The 12,923-nt window shown below is 53.3% G+C and overlaps 4 protein-coding genes; 1 reads left to right on the forward strand and 3 right to left on the reverse strand.

The window, feature by feature from the left end:
* Nucleotides 1-665: 665 nt before the first annotated feature.
* Nucleotides 666-2,829, reverse strand: RCC_01768 (the record flags this gene model as incomplete). 2 transcript variants are annotated; one of them, XM_023767054.1, is made up of 5 exons in its annotated part: nt 666-1,109; nt 1,158-1,410; nt 1,464-1,575; nt 1,645-2,474; nt 2,702-2,829. In XM_023767054.1, 5 exons carry the CDS (start codon nt 2,827-2,829, stop codon nt 666-668), a joined length of 1,767 nt encoding a protein of 588 aa, XP_023622822.1. The 2 variants fall into 2 exon arrangements, with proteins under 2 accessions (XP_023622822.1, XP_023622823.1); XM_023767055.1 differs by lacking the exon at nt 2,702-2,829 and having other exon boundaries at nt 1,645-2,497.
* Nucleotides 2,830-4,065: 1,236 nt separating this feature from the next.
* RCC_01770 (uncharacterized protein) lies at nt 4,066-8,403 on the reverse strand (the record flags this gene model as incomplete). XM_023767056.1 has 2 exons in its annotated part: nt 4,066-7,856; nt 7,935-8,403. 2 exons carry the CDS (start codon nt 8,401-8,403, stop codon nt 4,066-4,068), a joined length of 4,260 nt encoding a protein of 1,419 aa, XP_023622824.1.
* Nucleotides 8,404-8,708: 305 nt separating this feature from the next.
* Nucleotides 8,709-10,003, forward strand: RCC_01771 (related to FAM203 family protein C1020.12c; the record flags this gene model as incomplete). XM_023767057.1 has 4 exons in its annotated part: nt 8,709-8,729; nt 8,779-8,824; nt 8,889-9,106; nt 9,164-10,003. The coding sequence occupies 4 exons, from the start codon at nt 8,709-8,711 to the stop codon at nt 10,001-10,003; spliced, it is 1,125 nt and encodes a 374-aa protein (XP_023622825.1).
* A 172-nt stretch (nt 10,004-10,175) lies between these two features.
* Nucleotides 10,176-12,824, reverse strand: RCC_01772 (uncharacterized protein; the record flags this gene model as incomplete). The annotated part of the gene is made up of 1 exon (XM_023767058.1): nt 10,176-12,824. The coding sequence occupies one exon, from the start codon at nt 12,822-12,824 to the stop codon at nt 10,176-10,178; it is 2,649 nt and encodes an 882-aa protein (XP_023622826.1).
* Between the last annotated feature and the right edge of the window lie 99 nt (nt 12,825-12,923).

Consider the following 12,923-nt stretch of genomic DNA (forward strand, 5'->3'; position numbering starts at 1 on the left):
GCAAGTCCCTGAAGGAGCCATCTTCACGTCAAAGCAATTGGCTGAGAACTCGTCACGCAAGCCGCTCATGTTGGAATGCACGCTGTAACATACCAGGTCATAGAGAACTACACACCATTACTCCCCGCGCTACATTGAAAATGGGTAATGATTGAACGTGATGAAGTCATCGATGTATACTCTGCCGTCTCGTCTGTTCGTCTGTCCACCTCTCTGTCCCCTTCACAGATCAGCCAAACGCAGCGTTCGACAACCACAGCTGCGAAAAGCCCGGGCCGTGAGAACGCAGTGAAAGCAGCAGCAGCATCGGCCGTCCAGTTTGGGACCTTTTGTGCTACTCTGTTGTGCGGAATTAAAGATTGGAAGAGGGCGCGAGACGTCTCGAGAAGGATGCGAGTAAAGGAGGGACCGCGCTGTGTGCATATAGACATCTCGTGGTTTTTTCATCTGCGTACCGCTCAGAGTAGCAGTGAGCGAGGGGAAGCTAAGGGTAAAGGGTGGGAGGCAGGTCGTCGTGGCAGTCTCGTGATGAGATTCGTCTTCGTTTTCTGGCGGCATTTGGCCAGAGAAGAAGATGGTCGTCGGCATCTGGCGACAGAAGCAGGTCGATCGATGTCCTGTTCTGTTGACGCCCTTCCTCGAGAAAGATAACGAAGAGAGGGAAACTACCGGCCGCTCTTTTTGATTTCTGAACTCCACCCGTCTATCCCTTCCCCTTTGCTGCCGACTGAGATGTCCAGCCGCACCGGATCCATACCCCGAGTGCCGTCCAGGAACGGATGATTTGCCATTCCACCAGCATTCGCGCGCTCCGCCGGTTGTAGCTCCAGCATGGGCAACAGGAAGTCCCCTATCCGTTTTGCCTCCTCAACTGAAAAGTGGTACTTTTCGCGAAGCACATCCGGTAACGCCCAATGTCTCAGTCGGTGGATGTTTCGCAACTCGCCTTTGCGGTTGAAAATCTCTTGCGACCACTTGCCAGAAATGCAAAGACTTTTGGGGAATGTGCCGAGTAGTTCGATGATTTGTGCGATGTGGTCATCATCTTTGCCATATTTTGTCCCGGATTGTGGGTCAAAAAGGTAATCGCCAGTGATGAGTTCAAATGTCTACAGAATGTTAGTAGCCGCCTCGGAACAATCCATAGAGCCACTCACCATTGCTGCCATACTCCACACATCCGTGCTGGCGCCCCATTTCGCGCCCAGAATAACTTCGGGAGAGCGATACTGTCTTGTTTGAATGTCGTTTGTAAAGTGATGGCCGACCCAGCACGCGTTGCCCAGATCGGCAATCTTCACGGAAATCACTTCGAGACCTTCTTCTGGCTTCTCCGCCTCCTTGGGTTTCACGGCGTGGGATTTGCCAAGGTCCATGTCCGAGACGTTGTTCGCGAGGATGTCACTGCGCCTTTCATCAGTCACACCGGCAATTTCTCACAATGATGTTGAAGTCAGACTTACGCCGTCTTTTCCCGGTCTTTCTGAGGATCCCTCCCCTCTGGTAAAGTTCCCTCTGCATCACCTTTGATTCCGAGACTCTCTAGCATGGATTTTTGCGGAGTGGATGACTGTCCTAAAGCACCGCTCATCTCAGCAACCCCATCGTTGGACGTCGGCGATGTGCCGCTGATGGAAGGATTACCTTTGGTGTCGCTCATGACCTTGTTCAAGCTTTGGGTGCTGCCCGGGAAGTTGACCATGTCGTGTGAAAAATTGGCGTTGAGAGGACTCGGAAGAGGTTGGCTACCAGTGATGAGCGTCCGCCTCCTACGGCGGCCGTTGCGGTGGTCTTTGTCCTCTTTGCTGTTCTCCTCCTTGACGTATGTCTTCACAATCTGCTCGACATCGCCAATCTCAATGAGAACGTTCTCGGGTTTGAGATCCGTGTGGATGATGCCGCATTCCCGGTGGAGATAATCTAGACCGAGGAGGACTTGCTTTGTGATCTGCTTGACCAGTGGCATTGGAATACCGCGGTGATTCCATCGCTTGATCAATCCAAGCAAGTTCTCGCCCAACACCTCAAAAACCATACATACGTGCATTCCGTGAGGGCCCTTGTGGTTGAATGAGTCCAGCAGGCTCACAACGTGCGCACGACCCGGGTGATCCTTGTTCGCGTCGACCACCTTGTTGAGCAGCTTGATTTCGTCGAGCGCGGTTTCGGTGTAGTGCGCAGCGGAGCGGACAACTTTGAGCGCGACATGCTTGCCGGTGGTGTTGTCCTTGGAGAGCCACACGGTCGAAAAGTGTCCCCAGCCGAGCTTGCGCACTATGGTGTACTTTCCATCCTTGTACTGCTCGCCTACTTGCACAGGGTGATATCCACCCTTGCAGTAGTCCTCGGAGTCCTCCTCGTCCGCCGTGTTTTCGGGTGCCTCGTCGCCGGAGGACTCGGAGTCTGTTGGAGAGGTGTGTGTGTCCTGGCCGTACTGGGCCTTTTGGTGATTGAGCGGGGACTGCTGCTGGGCGCTGTGGGGATCGGGAGTCAGCATGATGAGGACAACGCGCGGTGCATGGTGAAGGTGAAGTGAATATGCGTGCAGGGCGTTGTTGATGTCAGAGCGACGCCATGTGGTGGTCGGGAGGCGCGATTCATGTGTGAGGTCGCTGCAACGGCGGGGTTCGCGGCGCTCCTCCGCGCCCCGGTCGCTGATAGCTTTGGTGGCCCATTCATGGACATGGGGAGAAGTACGCACCTGTTGGAATTTGRGTCCGCGGTTATGATGGGTTTGAGCTCGTTCTTCCGACGCTTCTTCCCGTTCGTGTCGGACGAGGCCAGTGACTTTGCTTTGTTAATTGCTGCCTTTGCTCCGTTGGACGCCATGTCGTCGGCAGGCGGTGAGCAGGCTGCTGCTTGGCCCGCGGCTAGGTTCCAGGTAGTATCCCACTTGCGATGCGCTGTGTGCTGGCGGGGACGCACAACTGCTCTCCGCGGGGCGTCTTCTCGGTCTTGGAAGAGGATACTGCGCGCATGAAATCAGAGCCCGCTGCGCGAAGACGATGTTGCTAGCAAAAGCGCACCGGATCCAAAAAGTGACCTACTTGCTTGCAGTAACAGCTCCACTGGTCGATGACGGCGCAGTCTTGCAGGACCAAATCAAGTCTTGCTTCCGGACTGAGACGGCAGCTGTCACTTCCAGGCACAGGTACACCACGGGCAAGACACTCCACGACTCAAACAAACGGCAGCAAATGCGCCAGACTCGAGGGCTCTAGATTAGAAAAATCTCTCCTGCACCAACACCACCCACACGCTCTGTCTCTCGCGCGTGCTGATCTCAAATCAACCAATGACAATCGCGTTGCTAGGCTGGCGGGGTCCGTTTTGCCTTCGACTTTTGCATCTGCCGTTTGTGCATCTGACTCCTGGTGAGCAACACCTAGAGCCATGTCCTCGGCCTATCGATTCTTGGGCTTGTCTACATCCAAACGCATTGTTCTACTATGTCATATTGKACTATGCCGGACAAGTGGCGTAACGCACTGTGCGCGCTGCGCAACTGGGAAGGTCTGCGCTGCGCAACTGGGAAGGTCTGTCGAGGCGTTGTCGCGCCCAATGGGGCAAAAAATGCGGCCATCGCACGGGTACCCAGCCACGCCATCGTCTCTTCGCGGAGATGTGCATAGACTTCATGCACGGATACCGTTCATGTGCCACTGGCAACGCAGGTACACGCCCTTGAGCGAGGGACTCGCCGGATTTATTCGCTGCAATGTCCTGTTCGCTCAACCAGCCATTGCATTGTTCCCAAGCCCAACCCCCGATCGTGAACCTAACCCAATATCTCCCAGCCATGATGAGGTCAGATTGGGGTGTGATACATGAGGCGTGGACGGAACTACCGTCTTGATCATCATGGACTTTACCGCTACCCATGGGCATCGACGTTTGGCTAAGACTAGACGCAAGTACTGTCCTATACGAACCTACATCTACCTTATTCAACTCCAGGTCTGTGACCAACGGCAAGACAAGCCAGCATCGCAATGGGATGCTCAGCGCGATTTTCAGGCATATCCTACAAACGGCTTATTTCTGACATGCTCAACTGATTCCAGCCTATCGTGATGAGATGGCCGCCATCCACTGCTGCTCAGTTTTATCGTCAAAATGTAACAACTGCTTCAGCACGGGCACATACTGCAGCTGATGCTTCTTCTCGCTCAGTTTCATGAAAGCAAGCAGCGCTTCTCTCAGATAGCCCAGGTCGGGGTTGCCTGCAGGCGAGCCATTGCTAGCCTTTGGATCAGGAGACATGACTCTAGACGATTCCCTCGACGAGCGTGAGGACTGTACACTGTTGCTACTCTGCTTCGTGCGAGCAAGTCGGAGGTCTTCGACCATCGTTTTGTGTGATTTCTGAAGCTTCTCCAATTTCGCCTCCTTCTCCTGGATGGTCTTCAGCACCTCAACATTGTCCCTCTCCACCTCAAGACGGCGACGTTCGCTCTCATCCAATGACTCGGTGAGCTGGGCAATGGCGGTGCTCGTCTCCCCTGCCTCCTGCTGTGCCTTCTCGAGTTGGCGCACGGTGTCGTCCTGTCTTGACTTGAAGTCTTTCTCTCTACGCTCCGCTTCGTTCTTAGCTTCAATTGCTCGGGTAACCTCTGCTTCGGCAGCTCGAAGCTTTGATTTCATCTCTTCTAAGTCGCGAGCCTTCCGACGCCCAATGGTACTGGCTTCATCCTCGGCCCGATCGCGTTCTTGTACCGCAAGGTCCATTTGCTCCCGCATCTCTTTTACTTTTGATTCGGCACGACCCTCCACATCAGCCAGCAGTCTACGCATCGTCTCGCCTTCGCGGCCGCGTTCTGAAAGAAGCCTTTGAGCATCAGCCAATTCCTCTTTGAGACTCTCATTCTGCTCCTTGATCTCCTTCATCTGCGTGGCGATCTCGCGCGTCTGTTCCTGCATGCTGTCCATGGTGCTTTGTACATTGGCCTGCTGAGCAGACTTGAATTGAAGCTCATCACGAAGGTTGTTGGCTTCGTCGGAGAACTTCTTGACCTGCTTCTCCAAGTCATCCAGAGACGATTTTGACGTCTTGAGCTCGTCCTGGACCTTCTTCAAGTCAGTCTGCAGCTTGTCGCGTGAGTCAATAGCCTCGTTCCGAGTGCTTTCGCTCTTCTCCAAGTCTCTGCGTGCTGTTTCGTACGATTCCTCCAGAACAGTGCTTCTCTCTTCGCTCTTCTTGGCCCTTTCCTTGAGTGCTCGCAGTTCACCATCCTTTCCAGTAGCCTGAGATTTGTACTCTGCAATCTCTGAACGAAGGTCCTTCTCCTTGCTCTCCAGCCTCTTAAGGCTAGAAGTGCTCTTATCAAGCTCCGCCTTGGTGGCCTGCAATTCAGCAGATTCCTCCCTCAGTTTCTTCAATTCTGGTTGCAACTTGCTGTGCACATCTTTCAGAGCTGAAAGATCCTTGAATCTCGTCCTTGCGAGCTGTTCTGCTGACTCAACCTCTTTCTGCGTGGTCGCAAGCTTCTCTCGTTGCGCCTCGAGATCCTCGGTCAAAGAGGCGACTTTGGTGGCCAATTCAGCACTGTCCACACCGTGCTTCGCCTTCAACTCCTCCAGCTCCTTCTCGCTTGCCGACTTCGCAGCCCGCATTTCTGCCAATTCTCGTTCTGCACCTTCGTCCTGTTCAATGTTCGTGGCCGCGGTCTTCAACTCTGCAGTCTCTTCCTCCAAAGTGTTGCATTTCGCGGCCAGAGACTGGTTCTTCTCTTCCGCAACTTTCAGCTCCTTGCCTCGCTTGTCGCTTTCCTTCTGCAATGCATCAAATTCGCTTTGGAGCGCATCGTGACGCACTCTCAGCTCTTTCAGCTCGTGTTTAGCGTCAGCTGCAGCCTTGCCATTCTCCAGCAAGCTCTCTTGGAAAGTCTCGTTCTCCTCTTTGAGGTTCTCGATCTGCTCATTAAGAAGAGCCTCGCCCTTGAGCCTGTCTTGCAGTCTTCCGGTCTCGAGGTCTTTCTCGGATATCTGGCTTTGCAAAGTTGAGATCTCGCCCTTTAGCGTCTCAATCTCCTTGTCCTTCTGGAGGACAATCTCGTACGACGGGGCGTCTTCTTTACTGGCTCTTAATGCCTCCAGCTCGTCGTTTTTGGCTCGCAATATCTGAGCATTGTCGGCGATTGTCTGCTCATGCCGTTCGATAATGCCCTCATGGTGTGAGAGGAGGCTAGCGTGATCCATGTCTTGGCTCTCGTTCCTTGACTGCATGGTCTGCACAAAGTTCTTGAGTAATGGAATCATGGGATTGTCTCCGAACTTGTTGTGGAGCAAGGCGCCGGAGGCCACATCTGGGTTGCGCAGAAGCTCGTCGACAGTGATTGAAGGGGGGAGCTGTACCGAGGATTCAGATTCAGTCGGAGCATCACTATCTGCAGCCTTCTTTTTGTTCTTCTTCGGCTTCTTCTTCTGCTTCTTCTTCTTTGCATCTGTCAGCGTGGCTGGTTCGTCAGGGGTACCTGGTGTCGCATCTTCATCGGTTGGTAGAGTACTGGTACCCGTCGCGTCGGAGCCAAGATGGGATCTGGAGTCCGGGGTGCTGCCTCCGGCTGTGCTGATGCTGTCTCCGACAGCTACTTCAAGATGCTTCTCCTTCTCTCTGTCTGGAGAATCACACCTACCACAATCAACGATGATTTGATACGCGGCGTCACGATCCTTTTCAGCACGCTTCAGCAGACTACGCAGATTCGCCACGGAAGCCTCGTGACCAGCCTTGGAGTCTACGAGCTTCAGCGCATCGTCACGCTCCTTCTCTGCCACCGTCAGCTTCTTCTTCAAGCTTTCGATGTCCGCTCCACGGGAAGTGAGCCTGGATAATTGTGTCCGGAGATCATCCTTGATTTCGCCGGACACACGTACTTCACTCTCCAGCATTTTGAGGTGCATCTTGTAATCCTCAACCTGGTTCTCTACCGATTGCTTCGACTCCTCCGCAGTCTTGACCTGGCTTTGTAGTGTATTGACTAGATCCTGGAGGATCTTGAAGCGCTTCTCCTCGCGCTGGGCATAGACACCATTCTTGAGATTCTCAGCGTGTTCGCTCTCGTACCTTTTCAGGTTCGCCTCAGCAGACGCTGCTTTCTCTTGCAGTTCCTTATTACTCTGATCTAGACTCTGCTGAGTCTCTTTGATACGGCGCGTAAGGTCCATGAGCTCGCTTTCAGTCCGTGCGGAGTGCGCCGCAGCTTCCAATTCCTGCTCCTGAGCAACTTCCCGCTGGCGAGCGTTGACCTCGAGATCAGCTTTGAGCTGGACAATCTCGGCGTCCCTTGATTGGATGGTCTGCTTCATTGACTCGAGGTCGAGACGAGCGACGTCTAGGTCCTTCTGCAAGATAGCAACCTCTGTGGAAAGTGCGTCGTTGCGCTTCTGCAGCCGAATTGTCTCGTTTGCCAATCCAGAAGAGGCATTAGACTCTTGCTTTTCACCCTCTGCATTCGCCTGGGAGACCTCGCTGTCGTATGAGAAGAAATCGTCGCTAGCCGGCGCATCGGCTGTCTCATGCTGTTGCTTGGTGACAGTCGCCTTTGCAGATTTTAGCGCTTCATTCTCCTTTCGTACGTCTGCAGCATCATCGCGTGCATCTTTGGCTTCCTTCTCTGCTGCTTCAAGCTTGCTCTTCAACTCGTCCCGCTCCTTCAGGACACTGCCATGTTCGACACTAACACGTTTCAGCTCCTCCATCACCATCGAACTCTGTACGCTACGCTGATTCAGGAACTCAACGAGTGCACTTGGGTCGCCAATAGAAGTTAGTGGGGTGTGCTCTTTCAGGACTGCCTCGAAGGGCTCAATGGAGGCATTGAGCTCATGAGCAGTTCTATAATTACGCAGCAAATCTACACACGTCGAATTCTGTGAGTAAAACAGAAGATGCCAGTCACGGTGAAGGGAGTATCTCCCACTGGTGAACATACCCTGATACTTGGCCGTGAACTTATCCAGCTTCGCAAGCTTTTGCTGGACTTCGAGCGGCAAAGCCTTGCTACTGTCGTCCACAATAGGCTGGCCCATACTCTTAATTTCCTTGCCTTTACCCTTGTCATCGTCGGCTTGTGTCTCCTTTGCGTTGATCGCATCATCGGCCGCTCCTCCGGTCTTGGACATGATGGATGCGGTATCGGATTGGTCGTCGCCAATCACAAAATCGTCCGGATCTGGGCTTCTGCCTGCAGGCGATCCATCTCGCCCGTCCGCCACGCGAAGTCGGCTTCCTGCCCTCTTGCTGCTGCTGCTGCCTCCACGCCCTCGGCCGGCATTGCTGGGTGTGCGCTTCGCACGCCCTGATTGTCCCTGCTGTTGCAGCTGCTTCTGCTTTTCCTGCTCCTCGGCTATCTTATTGTCCAGGAAGTCAAGGTTGAGCCCCTTCTGCAGGCGCTGGAACATTGCGAAGCTCCTGATGGCACGAGCGCGAGACTCGTTCGCATTGTTGGAAAGCGTCGACTGATTTTTTGCACCGTGTCGTACAGTCACGCGCGTAGCACCAAGCGTCTGAGCCACGAGCGCGAGCAGTGCGGCAATCCAGGACGTACTCAAGTCAACCTGTAATTATTGGATCGTCAGGATGCACCCCGAGAGTGAACGCATATGCGGGTGGTCGGTAAACCTGCCGCGCTTGAAAACGTGGAGAGTTCGCGATTTTCGAGCTTTAATTTTCCTGGGAAGCATCGCATCACAAACAATTGTTCAAGATGCCTACTGAGCTTGAGGAAGTGRGTGTTGCATGGATCAGTTTCGATCAAATCTAACGACATAATACAGCTTGTTGAGTTCCTCCATCATGGCAACACGCAAATCCGACAAATTGGTATAATCCCCCCATTCGAGCAACCACTGCACATCATATCGATGCGCTGACTCTTCATACACAGCTGCCGAGAACTTAGTTGGATACTCCACGGCACAACCATCTCTCTTCAAATACAATCAATTGGAGCCCATCAAAGACTTGAAACTCCTCATCAAAGACTATCCGACAATAGCCAAGAATGCTCTCACAATCCTCGTCAATGTCTCGGACGATGTCGAAGTCCTTGACAAGCTATCGACGGATGATGGCTTTCTGAAAGCGTTGCTCAAGAAAGTGACCGTATGTCTTTGCCTCTCTTGCAAAATTACTTTCATGCTGACCACGTTTGGGTTACAGGACAAGAACGAACCCAATGCCAACGAATTGTGTATGCTCCTCGCAAACATGGCCAAAGCAGACAACATTACCAAGCTTTTAAGTCTGGAGCGGGAGGTCCCCAGACCACTGTCCACCTCACCTATCGCAATCGATCAGCTTCTGGACTGTTTCGTCAAGGGTGCCAGCAATTCCTACAACAAAGACGCCGACTTTGACTACCTTTGCTACCTCTTCGCAGACCTAGCCAAACACGAGGAAGGTCGGAAACACTTTCTCACACCACGTGGAGAAGGTGACGGCGAACACACTGAGATGGTCATCCCACTCACCAAGCTTGTCGTCTTCACAGAGCATAACGCTGCCATTCGTCGCCGAGGCGTAGCCAGCACAATCAAGAACGTCTGCTTTGACATTCCCGCACATACCACACTTCTCGATGCTTCTGGTGTGAATCTGCTTCCMTATATCCTTCTTCCTCTGATGGGCTCGGAGGAATACGCAGACGAGGACACGGATGGTATGCTCGACGAATGCCAACTACTCGATCCGGATAAGGAGCGAGAGAAACTACCTGATATCATTTGCATCCACCTTGAGACTCTGCTGCTTTTGACAACTACTGCTGAGGGGCGGAAACGATTGAGAGAGGTCAAGGTGTATCCTATAGTAAGAGAACTGCATTTGCATGTTGAGGATAGCGGTGTTAGGGAAGCATGTGATCGGCTGGTGCAGGTCTTGGCGAGAGGAGAAGAAGGAGATGAAGGATATGATGCGCCGCAGCCGCCCAGCGGTCCAGTGGTCGATGCTGGAATTGGCGCTGAGGATGACGAAGATGAGCAGATTGTGGATGTCTTATGATTTGATGATTTGTACGAATGTGTACGATCATGTTCGGCACAACGCTCATGCTGCCGTGCAGCTGACATCTCTTCACTGATAACGTAAACGAGTCTGACAGTGCCAACGTCCTCTTGGAGTCAACATGCTCGTACAGTCTTTCATCGGCCTCCTTTTCGCGTATACATTTACCTCAATCATCTGAGAGCACGCTCTCCGCTGCACCCATAGCCGTGCTCTCGGCCTGAGCTTCAGCCTTCTTACGGCGAAAGTCATCAAGGTAAGCCTGTGCTGCATTACCCGAAATTGCAGCAAAGTTGCCGCCTGCGCTCTTCTTACGGCGAGAGCCGCTGGCTGATCCCAGTGTTGGGAATGCGTCCTGATCGCCAACGTTCAATGGGCTGGTGCTATTGCTCTTCATGGGTGTCATCGAGCGCGGCGAATCGGTCGCTCCATTGGGTTTGTGCGWCGTCTGCCCGCCAGCCTTGCCACTCAAGATAGGAAGCGTCTGCTGGGTAGGAGATCTGACCTGCTTCTGGGAGACAGCCTGTGCTTGCAGAGTGGCAGGCTTCGGCRAGGGGCTGTGTCCTTCTTTGTGGTGTTGCGGTGCAGCTCCCATGGGACGATTATCCCCAGCTGTACCCGTATCTGTCGAGTCGCGGCTGGCTTGTGTTTCGTTGACCAGAGGCTCTGCTTCGATGAGCTGATCGAAAAGACCCCCTTCGTTGGAGGGGTATCCGTTCCCAACGGTTTGTAGAATTCTGTAGGCACGACGGAATTCATCTCGAATAGCCACGATACCGTTATGGGTGACAGTTCTCGCGACATTGTGGGTGAGCTCGAAAGGATCTTCAATGCAGAAAAGGTAGCGATGCTGAATCTTCTTGCTTTCACCTTCCTCGGTCACTGCCTTGACCCATCCCTTGGCGTCTTTCGATATGATACCCCGGTTTGTGCGGAGCGAGAGAACCTGTTGAGTCCAACGGAACTGCGGTCCTTGGCCCATGGATGAGTAGTACTGGAAGAAACCAGCTAACAAGGCACCAAGAGAATCTGTGTTGGAGCTCATCTGGCGTTTGCGGACTGCTGAGAGAATTTCGTTCTCATTGCGCCAAAAGTCAACCTTGTGCCCATCGACTTCTGTTGCGGTCGCACCTGCAGGAGTGCAGCCATGCGGACGCCATTCCATCTGCAAATTTGGCAGCACTGGCGGCTGTGCGACATTCATGAGGTAGTGCAGGACCATTAGAACAAACCCATATGAGGAGAGTGTGCCAGAGTACGAGCTGTTGATCTTGCGTTGCTTCACCCACGATTTCACAAACAGAACCATGGGACGGACACGTGGGTCACAAAGCGAGTAGCATCGAAGCAACTGCGTATTGTGAAGACCCAGTGGATTGAAGAAGTTGATGTCGCATTGAATGCCAACACCTTCACTTGGAAAGTCGAGCGGTCCGGGTTTACGCTCGCGCGTCCAAGTCTTGGACTGATCGCGCTTGGATTGGAGATTTGCCTGCGTATTTGAGACACCTTTGTCGGCCGACTGTTTGTTGTCTGTGGTGCCGATTTGATGGGATGAATCGCCAGCCTTAACTGTAGCGATCTCGGCAGTGATAGTGTTGGTGGGCTGAGCGGAKCTTGACATCTCGGTCTCTTGGTTCTTGACGACAGGCGCGGGCGCAGCTTCATCCTCGATTGCTGGATCCTGATGCAAGTGGGGATACTTCGTCTCTTCCGGCAGCATATCCCACTTCTCGCGCTCTTCGCGAAGCTTTCCGAGCAGACTTGGTGGCGGTGCCTGACAGACCTTGATGATAGGTACTCTGGTTCGCGTCAACAGGCGTGCACCAAATCCTTCTTGCAGAAATTTCTTCTCCAGTGCTCGCGGGAGATCCTCCTCGAGTAGACTGAATAGTGTCGACGGCGCGGTCTTGTTCTGCACGACAATCACCAAATCCATGTCAGAGTTGGCACTCGCAAAGCCAGATTGGAAGCTGCCGAAGCACTCGAGCGACACCTTTGGTAGAGTAGAGTCGGCTGCACATACTTCGTAACACACCTTCTCGAGGGCGAGTCGAAAATCCTCTTTCGCTCTCCTCTCATCCTGAGTCATGTCGACTTTGGGGATCTCCACACTTGCTAGGTTTTCAAGGTATTGTGCTTGTCTTTCACGAACGTTGGACTGCTGGAAACTTTGGCGAGGGCCACGCGCATTGGGATCAAATAGGCCACGTGCCCCTTGGCCTGGGTGCCCAGAAGTCTTGCGAAATGCTGCTGGGTCTAGCGGTATCTGCTGGCGGTGTTGCTGCTGCTGGCGAGGGACATTGCCATTTCCCTGTGGTGCGCCGTTGGGACTTTGCCTATGTGGGAGCGGTCCACGAACTTGTTGACCGGGTGGATCATGTGCAACCGAGTGATTCCCATTTGAGGAAAGCTGCTGGCGGTGCTGCAGTCTGATGTGAGGAGGCTGAAACTGTGAAGAATAGGAGATTTGGTCATTCTGATGTTGCAGAGGGACCTGACCCTTTTGAGGACGCTGCTGCTGTGAGGAGTCTTGGCGATGCGGATGGCCTTGATGCTGCCGCGGATCTTGACGAATGTGATGGTCTTGACTGTTTTGATATCTCATGACCGGTGGAAACCCTTGGTTATGCGGAGATGCAGGCGATGCTGGACTGCTCATGTGCCAAGTTGGGTTCTGTGGAAACTGCCCATTCTGTATGTGATTGACTGGGCTACGATTCGGCCCAGATGGACCATCCGGGATCGATCCATTGAGTAGGATCATTCTGCGTAGCCGGTCCTCCAACTCGTTGCTTTGGTCTGGTTGGGTCTCCATGGCGGACGGCAGAAAATGTTCAATGACGGCCAGTCTTGGTAAGGGAATTTGCGCCGGATGCTATTCCATCTCGCCGCCAATCTTGATCACACTCGCCGC

This window comes from Ramularia collo-cygni (genome assembly GCF_900074925.1).
Source record: "Ramularia collo-cygni strain URUG2 genome assembly, contig: RCC_scaffold02, whole genome shotgun sequence".
Lineage (NCBI taxonomy): Eukaryota > Fungi > Ascomycota > Dothideomycetes > Mycosphaerellales > Mycosphaerellaceae > Ramularia > Ramularia collo-cygni.